The sequence below is a fragment of the Scomber japonicus genome, chromosome 16 (assembly GCF_027409825.1).
Source record: "Scomber japonicus isolate fScoJap1 chromosome 16, fScoJap1.pri, whole genome shotgun sequence".
NCBI lineage: Eukaryota > Metazoa > Chordata > Actinopteri > Scombriformes > Scombridae > Scomber > Scomber japonicus.
In genome coordinates, this window is record NC_070593.1 from 10,727,024 (window position 1) to 10,740,550 (window position 13,527).

Consider the following 13,527-nt stretch of genomic DNA (forward strand, 5'->3'; position numbering starts at 1 on the left):
GAAGGATTCCACCACCACTTGGCCAGCACCCATCACCAAGCTGGGAGATCATTGACTGGTTAACTGACCTAAAAAAAGCTGGGATGGGTGGGTTTCCCAGATGACATCATCACCAGTATGTCTAGGAGCTGGCTTGTCATGGTGCATTGTAGGGCACTGGGTGATAAGAATGACTTGGAGGGGAGGGGGGCTGGCAGGGTGGGGGAATTGAGGTCAGGTTGTAGAAACTAAGCTACCAAGGGATCAGGATGATAATAAACTGTCCCTGAACAATAACCCTCTTCTCTGGATCTCAGTCCCAGTAGAGAATATTTTCTGAAGAAATTAAAACAATTCCAGTATATGTGCATCATTATGTATGTACAATATGTATGCATGTTCTCTTACATCTATCTTTGTGAAGACTAATTTGTCTTTTAGACCTTGAGATAGTACTTTTTTTTTTTTTTTTACAAAAGTGAGGACATATTTGCCTCTTTTTCACAGTGACCTGTTTAAGAGTAGGTTTTAGGGCTAAATTTATATTTAAGTTTAGTTTAAGAGGCGGTGTCAGTTTTGATTCATAGCTAGGTGAACTGGGCACATTTTTAGGCTATAGTGTTTAAAGGACAACTCCATCTGAATTTTTTCCACGTTATTCAAATGGTAATGGCCACAGCTGTTACCAAAAAGCAGTGATGTTTATATTGTAAATGCGCAGGACAGAGCAGAGGGACAGACAGCTGCTAAATGTTGGGAACTCTGGAGGAGAGAGTCGGGAGACAAATAACACCCGATTTACATGGATTCTGCTCTGGTCTGGAGCCATTTACTGGTGGAAGGAGAGCTCAAGAGTTTATTTTTTAAACTTTGAGCATCATCAAATAAATGTGTGTACCAAAACTTTCATGTGGTATCAACCAGTACTAAATACACACAAAAATGTGGTAAGATTGGGGACAGGGGCTAGAAATTTAGTTCAATCACAAATATAGATGTACAAACGTGTGTGTGTGTGTGTGTGTGTGTGTGTGTGTGTGTGTGTGTGTTATTATATACATAGCTTTGGAGAAGTGTCTAGCACTCTGCTCCAACAGATCTGATGTAGATCTGGTTCTGGGATCCAAAGGGAGAGGCATAGGGGGAGCAATGAGGAGTAGAGGCAGGTGAGATTAGGTAGGGAGAGGGGGTCTGGCCAGGCAACTGGAGGAGAGGTGGAAAAGATTTGTGGGCCGTGTTGAACACAACGTTTTCAGGAGAGAATAAAGGGGAAAGAGTACTGGTAGAGCTTGGGGATGTGGATAAGGAGCTAGATGAGGTTTGTCGAGAGGTGTAAGGGGAAAGGCCCAACCAAGGAAGTGGACTGTTTGGAGTCTTGGATACCAAGCATTCAGAGGAGCGACTGCTCATTAGATGGCGTGCATCCAGGCTCTGTTTAAGCATTTTTTCTGGGGCAGAATTGCTAAGGTCACACGAAGAAGAGCTACTTCTCATTGCATTCTGCATTCTGCCTCTGGATCTCTCATTACTTCTGCCCCTATCAGAAACATGGCAACGGATTTGATTGTTATCAGGGAGTTTGAGCAGATTGCAACTGTTGGAGACAGGTGTGTAGGAGTTCCTCCCTCTTTGTAGGGCGGAGTGGAGAGCATTTCCAGGGAGGGATTGAGAGAGGGGGTCAATGAAGTCACATGGTGTGACATCCCAGTCCGAGGGCAACATAAGGCTCTCGTGGCTGAGGGCTGGCCTCATCTCTTTTCTCCACCCTCCCTGAAAGTCTGGTTCTACATCTACATCTATTCTATAGCAGGGTGAGTGCGACCTGCTGTAAGTACGGTCACTAACCAGTTTGATTGCAGGGATGGGCACATGGTTAGATCCAGACTGAGGTTTCTGGGCCTGTCCTGGGGACTGAGGTTGAGACTGATGGGCCTTAAGCTGTGGGTCTGCAGACAATAGACCCTGGATGGCAGCCTGACTGGGAGCTGAGACAGGCCTGTCTCTAGGCTTCTCTTTCTGATTACCGGGCCCCATAGGATAAGGGTTGGGTACTGGATTAGGCTGACTGATTGGCCCTTGCCTGGAATGCTCTTTCTGACTCTTACTAGGTCCCTTACTAGGCCCTTGGCCAGAAGCCTGGTTGTGTTCCTGAATGGGCCCTGGGCTGCGGCCCCTCTGACTAAGTTTCTGAGCCCTAAACTCTCTGACCTGCTGGCTTATCTCCTGCTTCAGCCCAGGATCTAGCGGCTCCCCGGGATCTAGTGAAATATGGATATGGGGGAGGTGGGCAGAGAGGAGCTGGGCAGCATGGGATGGGGTTCGTTTAGGGGCCTGAGCTCTGGGTTGGCCATGGGAGGCAGAGGATGAAGCTGGTTGGTTGAATGACTGGTGATGTCGTAGCTGGGAGCGGGGTGGGTTACCATGAGCATGCTGCTGCTTCGGGACCTAGGAGTCAGAGTCAGAGGTAGGTGAGTAAAAAAACCAACACACACAAAAAAGATATCGCAGTGTGATTATCAAAGCAGAATTGTTAATTCTCAAGTATATTCAGGGCCTTTGAGTGGAATCCCCCCTTGTTCTCCTTCAAATGTCTTCACAGGACTGCTGCTTCAAATAAGACCTGTTGGATATGTTATTACTAGAGCAAAAGAAGGCCACTGGGTGTAATGTACATAAGGGCTGACAAGCAGATGCTTTTACTCACCCATGAAAGGTGAATTTCACATTTTGGAAAGAAACACATCACATATTAACACATCTTCATGCATGTTTTTGTATGTCTGTCATGCATGTTGTGATATACCTCTTTAGCCCAGGCTGGCTTGTCAGCAGGATTGACGACATCTTTGTAGTGGTAAAGTGGTTTCTTCTCTCCTTGCCTACCCTCCTGCTGTTGTTGCTGCTGTTGTTGCTGCTGCTGCTGTTGTAGAGACACCAGGTAGGCTCTCTCCTGCTGGAGCTGCCTCTGTAGCCGCTCTGCCTGCCGCTGCTCCTCTACCTGCTTACGCTTATACTCCTGGAGAGAGAAAAGAGGGAGTATGGAGAGGAGGAAAGGAGTGAATGACAGGAAAAGAAAACAGAAAGAGAATGACAGCCGAAAAAAAAGATTGAGAGGAAGGCAGAAAGGGTGAAGAAGTGGGATAACAAAAGTAGAGAAAGAAACACAGGGAGACAGAAATCAAGACCAAAGCAGGTGAGTTAATATTAATATAATATTACTGCTTTAGGATAACTTGTAAATAGTTCCAATTGGAACTTGGTGTAATTTGCAGGAGGCTTAACTGTTCTGTTGTATGTGTATTTGCAAATGCTGTCACCAATGCCAAATTCTGGTCATGTATTCACAAATGAACTAATAAACATAAATATTGACAACTGGGATCACGTAGATGGAACAAGAACACACATTCCACGATTACAATCACAATTTCATGGCTGATAATGGATAATGGAGACTAGGATATCATCAGACAAAAGAATTTGACATGAGACAAGGGAAAGGAAGGTAGGTAGTGTAGGAAGGGAAGGAGGGATCAAGGCAGGAAGGATGGCAGTATGAAGGGAGGACACATCCCTGAGGTTCTGTGGCGTTTTGTATGGATTGGATCTCAAAAGTTTTCCTTAAAGGCTGAAAAGGTCTTTAATGTGATTTCTAACACTAATAAAGCACAAAGCTGTGACAGACTGGGGCGCTCTGTGGAAACCAACTATGTCCTATTTTCTCCTGGATGTTTTCACTTTGTCTGGGCCAAAATGATTGGGGTGGACAAAACAGTTTTTCTCCACCCTCTTGGGAACCCTCTGAGATCCAGCCAAATTTCTGTTCATGCAATCGCTGACATGAAGACATCCAACACAAGCATTAGATATGAGCAATACATTGTTTCAGCATTATGTTTTTTCAAAAATCTTTAGTTAGCAGCTAGAGTGACTCAAGACTGTGGATTCCCTCACAGTTCTTCTGTACAACTATTACTCAGGTGCATGCAGTCAGGATAGGGGGCCACACAGCACAGTTGGGGAGCAGTGGTAGCACGTGGAGGGCTATGGTTACCAGCAGTAACGCCTGTTCCTGTAGTAGTTGCTGCTGGAGAATCTCTAACTGCCTCTGTTCCTCTTCCAGCTGTCTACGGATATACTCCTGAGCAGCGTGTAGGCACAAGAACATAGGAGTAGATTGAGAGAAAATCAGGAAATCTAAGCATCCAAATAAAGGCAGAGCGAGAAAGAGAAATTGAGAAGATAATCTCCTGAGATGGCTGTGAACGAGGAGGGAAGATGAGAATCAGAAGCTAGAAGAAGAGATGGAGACCGTATTCTCAATCAATTGTAGTGTATTACAAAAGGAAACAATGATAAAGAGACAAAAAAACAGATTTGAAGATATTTTTCCGAAACATAGGGGGAGAGCAACAGAGCGGAGAAGGACAGACAAAAAAACATAAAAACAGACCAGAATAAGTTCATAAGAGGACAAGAGAAAAAAAGCCAAATAAAATAGGAACGCTGAGTAGCTTCTGTTTTTTTTTTTTTTTTGTTTGTTTGCTTGTTTGTTTGTTTTTTAATTCAGGCAATCAACTCACTAGCTTTAAATCCAACTCATAGAGTCACACCTTTTTGCAAAAGAGATGGACATAATCAGAGAGGAGAAGGACGTGGTCTTTAGGACATTGCATGCAAGCAAGATTCATGAGCAGAGTTAGAATAAATCAGATTAAAATTGTCCGAGCTCCATGTGTCTGAAACTATAAACCCCCTCCCACAGAAAAAAACTGAGGTAATTCAAGGAGACAAGTAAAAACAGAGTGACTCAGAAAAGACAGAAAATGGGCTATAATTTAATATTCTAGTTTCAATGTTTGCATCATTAGGTTGCACATGGCTATAGCACTATACTGCCTGTCTACATATCTGTATCTGTTTAGAATATAAAAGCAAATGTATGAACCTGTTCTCTCTCTGCATGCCTCCTCTCCTCCTCTCTGCGGAGCTGCTCCATTTCCTCGTAACGTCTCCTCTGTTCCCGCTCATGCTGTTTCCTCAGCTCACGCTCTCGCTGTTGCTGCTGTCAGGAGAACAGAAGCACGGGAAGGACAGAACCTCATCAGGTCACACAATAGACTTAGTATTTCAACAGAAATTCAAAAATCAAATACATTTCTTACATTTCATGATTTCTACAGTGGCTCTTGGCTTAAATAAAGGGCGATATTGGGATAGTACATCCACACAGGATACAAATGCTTTACTTTCATACATGCATTTGCTCACACATGCTCACAGACACACACTTGGCCCAGAGCGGAGGGGTCATGTCAGTTGAGTTGAGTCATGGTGCTTAGCCGTGCGTTGGGAGGCAAACCCTGGTGGGAACCCAGAGAGAGCGCACAGATTATGGGCTAAGGATTTCCTTCTGTAAGCCTGCTCTCTGGAACTAAGAGAAGGACACTGGGGAAAGTCTGTGTGCGTACATGTGTGTGCGTGTCTCCGTACTGCTCTATTTCATTGCTGTAGCCTAAACCATATGGTGAACCTATGGTTTTGTTGGTTTGAACATCCAGAATTTAGACCGATTATAGCTGAAAATACATGTTTCAAAGGAGAGAGAATGGAGAGCCCAACACAGGGTTTCTTTTATTGTTTTGGTGTGTGAATGTATTAACAGCAGCTGAATTATATATGGAGTTACTTCAAAATGACTAGTGATAATTTTTGGTGATTAAAAATGTACTTGAATTTATCTGAATGTCCCTATCTGATGTAATCCCCATAGGTAAATCTGGGCAATCCATCCTAAAATCATACATACTCATTCAAAGGTCATGGTTAAAGCTTCCCCCTTAAACTTCTTCCTGCTTACTTCCTCCAGCCGCTTCCTCTGCTCCTTCTGCTCCTCGATGCGTTTCTGTCTTTCGGCTAGCAGTAAGCGCTTGTGCTCCTCGTTCTGCTGTTGCTCCAGCTGCTGCCGCCGCTGCGCCTCCGAGCGCTCCTTATTGGCCAGCTGGAGGCGCAGGAAGTCCCGCCTCAGGGTTGACTCACCGGGGATGTTGATGATAGAGCTGGAAACAGATCAATGAGAGGGAAGGGTAGTGAATTATTCAAGGGATGTCAAACTATTTTTTGGGAAAAAAAAGTTGCCCAATATGTTTGTGTGTATACATGCACATATGTGAAGACACTGACCTTGGTTCACCCATGTCTCTTTCTTCATCCTCCTCTTCACTGCCACTGTATTCGTACTCTGTCTCATCTGATGCAGAAAAAAAGGAGAAAATAAAGAGAGAATAAAATAAAAGCGAGCGAGGTGATAACCAGCAGAGAGCAAAGCTATTCTATTTTACAGTTGGCATTTTTCACTTGAACTACCTTTGTTCATTACTAAACCGCTCACGATTTTGACATTCCCAGGTCCTCACTCCTTCAAGGCACTTTCTTTTAGCCGCTTTGAATAAGAGTATAAATTGTAATTTTACTGTGTGTAGCGAGGTGGAGAACATTAGCTCGGAGCTCATTCAGTCAAACGGGGCTTAAAGCAAAAGGGTAGCACAAGAGGCTTGGCTCTTCCCGAGACACATCCGCATGGACCTGTCGTCCGAATGTGATAAAAGCGACAGCTGCAGAAAACCACTGCCTCACAATGACAAGACATTTCTATACATCATTGCGACGTCCGCCCTGCAGTATGTTGTTTCTTGAAGCGCAGCTCTGTGTGCGAATGTCAGTCTATCACTCAGATGGAGTGTGTATTCGTATGTCATGGTGGAGTGGAGTAGAAGTCTGTCACTGTTATTTCTCGCTCTGCTGAAATCCATGAATGTGACATTACATGTGTGTCAGGATTTGTGTTAGTGTGTAAATCTGAAAGCGTTCACATCTCACCCTTGCAGCTGTATTTTTTTCAACATACCGCTTGTTGCTTGTGTGTATTTATGTGTGTATATGTGTGTGACACAGCATTTCAGTTACACATTGACTGCAATGGGTGGGTAATGGGGTGTTCCTATTTGCTTTGGAGCCGAGCTTTGGTGCGGCAAAATACAAAGAAATATTTTGAGTAAGAAGCACTAATCATCTATCAAGCGTAACAACTTAATGAAACTGTCGCCATGTGTGCATAAATCTACTGTATATGTTTAGATCCATATGTGCACATGTTCAGCACGTGTTCTTCCTCACCCCTCTCTCCTCTCTTCTTCTTGGTGCGGTCGATGTGGTCCTTCAGCTGGATGCGGACCTGCCTCTCATTTGGCAGGTCTCTGATGAAAGGGTGTTTGAGGAGCTGCTCTGTGCTGGGTCTCTGGCTGTGGCTCTTCACCAGACAGCTCTCTATGAATGATTGGAACTTCTTCGACCTGAAACCATACACACACACACACACACACAAACAAAAAATATATACATGAGAAATCCACAGTAAATGCATGTACAATACATACTGTAGTGAGTAACGAATGTCCAAGGAATTAATAAATAAATAAAGCATTTTACAGATATGGACAATTTTTAACCTGTGATACTGATTCTGGTAAGGATATATTGGGTACCATTTTAACTCTTGGTTCTAATCTTCAGTAATACCTTGGACAACATTTCAGATAAAAAATGACTAACTTAAAGAGAATATATAAAAAAAAAACATCATAGAGTTTCTAGACTGTATTTATCAATCCATTTATCTTCACATAAACTAAATGTAAATGCTCAATAGTAATATTTCCAATACAATTAATTTCTGGACTCTTTTCACTGGAGTGCAAATGTGCACAGCAAGTGTAGATATCATGATACACACTCACCATTTCTTTGACTTGAGTCTGGGAGCTGGGTTGCGTGGGATAAGGAAGAGGGCTCTCATGGGGTGCATGTCACACAGCGCTGAAGAGTCAGATACGGGTGAGTTAGGGTGAATGTTTCTAGGTAATTGTACTAAACATTATCATGGCATATAGTCAAAGCTAGCTGGAATTAGCCCTCAGCTGATCAATATATGCTGTCGATACAGATAACAATCCGTGCTTTACATACACATACTCTCACACACACACACACACATACACCTACAGTGTATTTTCTTCTTATCGAATGCCTATGCTGGTGAAACATCTTACTAAAGAACATGAAGCCAAAATGGGCCTACTATAACATTTTGTTATTCAGGTTCCTTACTTCATTTTTTCCAAACCTTGCTTAGCTAGTGTTCAGCTAAAAATGTTAGCCAAAATAAAATAAAAGATATAAATGTTCTGGATGGATTATTTCCTCGCCCTCATTTCATCCTATGTGTGCAAGATGACTGCCAGTTTTCATCAACTGCTGGCATAAGGCACACACTGAGATGTTCTTTTCCAGCTGGAAGTCTTTTTTAAATCTCTGCATGAGTATTAAAAAAATAAACAAAACACAAGGATAGAACAGAACAACCTTGACAAAACTAAATAATGTCCTTCAGGTTTACTGTGATTAATGACCAACTGTAGCTGGGGCAACTTTACACCTAGAAGTAGCTTTTTTTAATTAACCATAATTAATAGGAGGGAAAATATGACTTGCTACCTCCAATTACAGCAAGCATGTGCAAGCACCTCTAGGAATAAGAAAATAAATAGACAAAAGAGGAAACACCAGCATTCTTCTTTCTCTTTTTTTCTTTTTGGGCAGCAGCCCAGAGATCTGACAACAAATTTTACATCAGTTGCTTGGCCTTCATTAAAAATATGGCTTAAGATGTGTAGCACTGGCCTGAGTTGAAAAATGATCTGCCACTGATTATAGTGATCTACTATAGCAACACTAAGAAATGATGTGTAGCAGAGAATGTAGGTTAAGATGTGGGTTAAGATGTAGGTTATTGACTGGGTACGTACGTGGTGCTCCTTCAGCCATCTCTATTGCTGTGATCCCCAATGACCATAAATCACTCTGCAGTGAAAGAGACAAGTGCATAAATACTTCAGGCAATCAAGAAAAGGCACAAGATATCTGCATAGGAGGAGGAGGTTGTTGAAGCACCTTGAAGTCGTATGTGGCATCGGGGTTCTCGTCACAGGCAATGACCTCTGGTGCCATCCAATATGGCGTCCCGATAAATGTGTTCCTCCTTCCGACAGTTCTGTCCAACTGGGCCGAAACACCAAAGTCCACTACAGGCAAATGCAAAAACACACACACACACACACACACACACACACACACACACACACACACAATATGTCAGGGCATAGTGTACAGTATATTTATTTAATGTGGGGTTTTGTCTGTTTTTCCACCGTGTATGTGTTTGTGTGTGTGTGTGTGTGCGTGCGTGTGTGAAACAACCAGTGGGCTTTACTGAATTCCATAATGGACTCTAAACAGGAAAGAATTACCCAACCTGCAATAACTTGCCCGATTTACAAACACTACAACACACACACTTTATAATTCCCTCCTCACTGAGCTAAGAGAGAGAGAGTAAGCGAGAGAGAGAGTAAGAGAGAGAGAGTGAGAGTGAGAGTGAGAGTGAGAGTGAGAGTGAGAGTGAGAGAGAGAGAGGAGAGTCCCTTCTTTAGCAATCTGCACCACACCATAAACAGTGGCAGAGGTACAGGGAGATGAGTAGGCTGTATTCAGCATAAAAGGAAGAAAAGCCTCACAAACACACATACACACACACACACACCTCTGAGCCATCTGAAACTTTATACCTCCTACAGCCCTCGCAGTCCTAAAGCTTTTTTGTCAAGCAGGGTTAGATGACAGACTGACCTAGTTTGACCTCTGCGTTCTCAGTCAGCAGGACGTTCTGTCCCTTGATGTCTCTGTGGATGACCTTGTGCTGATGGAGATGAGTCAGACCCTGCAGACAGCGACACAGACACACTGTGAAGGACAGCCACTGCAGCATGTCAAGATTATCAATATTGCTATATAAAGAAACTCTTTTTTTGCAACAGGATGTAGTGGTAGTAGCTTTTTGTAGAGCTAGAAATAGTAAAAATATTTTGGAGCAAAAAAACCCAATCACTTACTATTGAACATCATTTACTACTCCTGACATAACTTTTTTTCTAATATTTTATCATTTTGTCAGTAAAATCAACCAACCAACTATTCATCACATAGGGGAAAAAAAGGAACATTTGAGTTTGTACTGTAGTATAGGCCTTTATGTTCAATAAATCCAAGCTAAAATACAATATTCTGTATTAAGTATTTATGATTAGCTAATTTATGCTCTCATTATTGTTTTAATATAGCCTCTTGTATTGATTGTAAACTGACTGAAATAAAAGACAAAATACTGAGAATTGGAAGACAGTTGAGAGACTGAGACAGTAAAAATGTTTAAAAGGAACAGGGGGAAGACGGGAAGAGATAGAAAAGGACAGAGAAATACAGAAAATCTGAAGACAGCCGAAAGGGAAGAAGAGAGAGGGTCAAACACAGACAAAATGCAAAGAGACAGAGAGAAAGAAAAGTGGGAAGACCAAATCATAGCTGGGCGAGAGAAAGCAGAGAGCACGAAATAAGACGAGTGATGCGGGGTGAGAAAAGGAATAAAAGTGGATCAAAGGAAATTGTTGCCTCAGTTCAGAGCAACATGGCGTATAACTGACAATATGTAGTGATGTTGCTGCTCTCTGTTTGAGGCTGTAGCCCTCGGCACAAAAAACGCACAATAACAGATAGTAGAGAAAAAATGTGAGTGGGAGAATGAGTAAGCTTTCCTGGGAAGATTCAATTCATGCGGTCAATTCAATTATACTGTTTAAAAACTACAAAAAAACTGGTGATCCCTATCAGAGTACAAGGTCTATGTCAAAAATAAAATGCTGTGATGAACACTGAATTGAATAAGAGAATAAAACATTATGCCATGACTGTTTATCAAAATCTATTATGGTGGATATCAAAGCAACACATAATGCAAAAATATATTTCTTACACATGGAAATGGCTTTTTCAGCAATGGACTTAATTTAAAAAAAGGGATGTCAAAAACCAAATAACATAAGCAACAAGCTCATTTGTTCATGCAATAGATGCCAGAAACTCAGTATTTTGTTCCTTTGGGTGCTGCTCCAAAAGCAAGCTGTGTCTCTGAGCTAAACCAGAGAGTTTGTTTTGATAAGTCACTGCCACATACATTAAAAAAACAATCATTTCTTGACAGCTTCAGAATGTTAATTTGTTGGGTACATTTATAGTTCTCACTCATTCCCCTGGCCTCTGCACTGCCAAATCTCCATTGCTTGGAAATACTATGCTCCATAAATCAAGTTTGTTAACTCTTCAGCTGCATCGACATAGTCAAAAAATGAAGAAAATGTTTTCTTGTGAAAAGCTGCTACAAATCTTGACACCCCACCACCCCCCCGCCCCCTCGTTTCAAATCATTTAAGTAACCGATGTTTGCTGATTCAAAGAGGCCTGATCACAATGACTCAATGACTTTCAATAGAAGTTTGACTTGGCAACATGGCCACTTACCCTGAGAATCTCTCGACAGATGTAAGCAGTCCACTCCTCTTTCAGAGAGTTGCCCTTGGTGTTCTTGATCAAATCTGTCACCGAGCCGGCTCCACAGAACTCCATGACCAGCTGCACACATACAATGGTTGATTACTGACTGTTTGGTAAAAGGAAGTAGTCAGGTCTAAGATGTGTTCCAGACAAGGCAGTATATCATATAAATCAACCTCCTGTGACAACTAGTGTATCTTACTTATTTATTTATATACTTTGTGGAATTCCTTTCTGTTGAACTGTAAAATATCTTAACTCAGACAAGCCGCAAAAGTAAATATAAACTTGTCATGTTAACTGATAATGTTATCTGCTTCAAAACTCCAGTGCTGGCCAAACTCCACAATGTACCACTAGACATGATGTCTCTTGGATATATTCAATTTTATAGACTGGTAATGACACATGTGCACTGAATAAAAAGTACTTTCTTCAACATGGTGGACATCATAAAGAATATACATAGTATAATCACATTACTATAATAGCATTAGAAATAAAGACAGCACAGTACCAGGCAATGCACCTAAACAACACACATACACAGACAGCCATGTAACAGACACTTTTTCACTGAGACACATGACAAATACACACAGCAGAGACCACAGAAATTACTGCCACAGGGTCATGAGATCACAGGAATGAATCAAGTCCTTCTCTTGACCCAAAAACAAAGTGTCCATTCTGTCCATCCCTTTTCTCTTCTCTCCTGTCTTCTCTTCTCTTCCCTTCTCCTCTCCTCTATCTTCCATCCCTACATGGATATTAGTGGCCAAAGGTTCAGCTGGTCAGTTCTGGCTCTGTTTCAAGCTCTCTTCATCATCACTCTGGATTACAGGGAGTGAGGAAGCAGGCGAGTAATAACCGAATCGCTCTCATCCTAGCTGTGCACGTGTACTCACCCGGACACGCAAAGACAAAAAGAACACACTGGTACATGCATAAACATAATTTACACATGTAAATCATACAAACATACAATGTGTCGTCATGTAACTCACATCCACACAGACACACAGGGAAAACAGGCAGCTGTTGAGTCAGGGGGAATTATGCAGGCAGTAGATCTAGCTGCTGTGTGAACATATGCATGTGTTTGTGTGGATGTGTGTCCTCCCATTGTTGTGTGATGAATGCTACAGGATCAGAGCAGAGAGAGCTCCCTTAGATCGCGTTAACACATGATTTATTGCAGCAGCTAGCTAGCCAGCCAGCCAGCCAGGCACACACTCTTTCATATCCTTTCACACACACATGATAAGTATATATGCATATTCCATTGCACACAAATCTACATTTCCTGCTGCATTGAACAAACTACACACTGGCTTCTTTCACCTAATGTAACAGTGAAAAATGAAACTTATTTCCTTCCTGTATCACTCACATTTCATACACAGTTCAATTGCAGACAAAAAAAAAACATGATGCCATACCCATAGCTGATCATCTATGCCAGGAGGGTTTTTCTTGACGAAAGCTCCGTAGTAGGTAGCGATGTTCCGATGGTGGCTGTACTTCTTCAGCATGTTAATTTCTGCTTTAATCTCCTCTTCCTCATCCTTAGACGAGCACAAACAAACACACACACAAACTCACATAAGACGAAGAAAATCAACAGGCATGAAACTGCAATCTCTATTTGTGACTTCTTAAACATCTTAATGGGATGGTGATTGAGCAAATGGGATCAGGCTGCTGAAGGATTTGCATTTTATATTTGTTTACATCCTGAAAACTGTTGTTGTAAAGAGCGCAGCTGGCTTTTTAATGATCCTGTAACAGCAGTACTTTTTAGTTACTTGTGTTTTAAGGGTTTAATGCCACAAAGCCAAGAGCAGTTGCTTAAAACAAGTTGCTATGGTAGCAGTTGGTTACTTAAAAAATATAATTTCTTGTTAATTATCCAACGTCAGGAAATCTTGTTGTGATTATTTCAGTTTAGGGCTCATTGCCTCTGAAAACAAAGGCACTTGTTTTACTAAGCTGATTTTGTACAATAACAGCTCGTTCAGTAAGCAATTTCCTGTTTGCCCTCAT

At 41.9% G+C, this 13,527-nt stretch overlaps 1 protein-coding gene across 1 annotated transcript in view; it reads right to left on the reverse strand.

The window, feature by feature from the left end:
• The window catches only part of tnika (TRAF2 and NCK interacting kinase a), a 58,117-nt gene that overhangs the window by 14,431 nt on the left and 30,159 nt on the right, over positions 1-13,527 (reverse strand). The window contains exons 4-15 of the mRNA XM_053335052.1: positions 12,924-13,049; positions 11,449-11,559; positions 9,724-9,814; positions 8,989-9,119; positions 8,844-8,898; positions 7,776-7,854; positions 7,156-7,331; positions 6,163-6,229; positions 5,840-6,038; positions 4,928-5,044; positions 4,034-4,120; positions 2,783-2,995 (exon numbers count right to left, since the gene is read on the reverse strand). Coding sequence (XP_053191027.1) covers positions 2,783-2,995; positions 4,034-4,120; positions 4,928-5,044; positions 5,840-6,038; positions 6,163-6,229; positions 7,156-7,331; positions 7,776-7,854; positions 8,844-8,898; positions 8,989-9,119; positions 9,724-9,814; positions 11,449-11,559; positions 12,924-13,049 — 1,452 coding nt within the window. The remainder of the gene's footprint in view (positions 1-2,782; positions 2,996-4,033; positions 4,121-4,927; positions 5,045-5,839; positions 6,039-6,162; positions 6,230-7,155; positions 7,332-7,775; positions 7,855-8,843; positions 8,899-8,988; positions 9,120-9,723; positions 9,815-11,448; positions 11,560-12,923; positions 13,050-13,527) is intronic.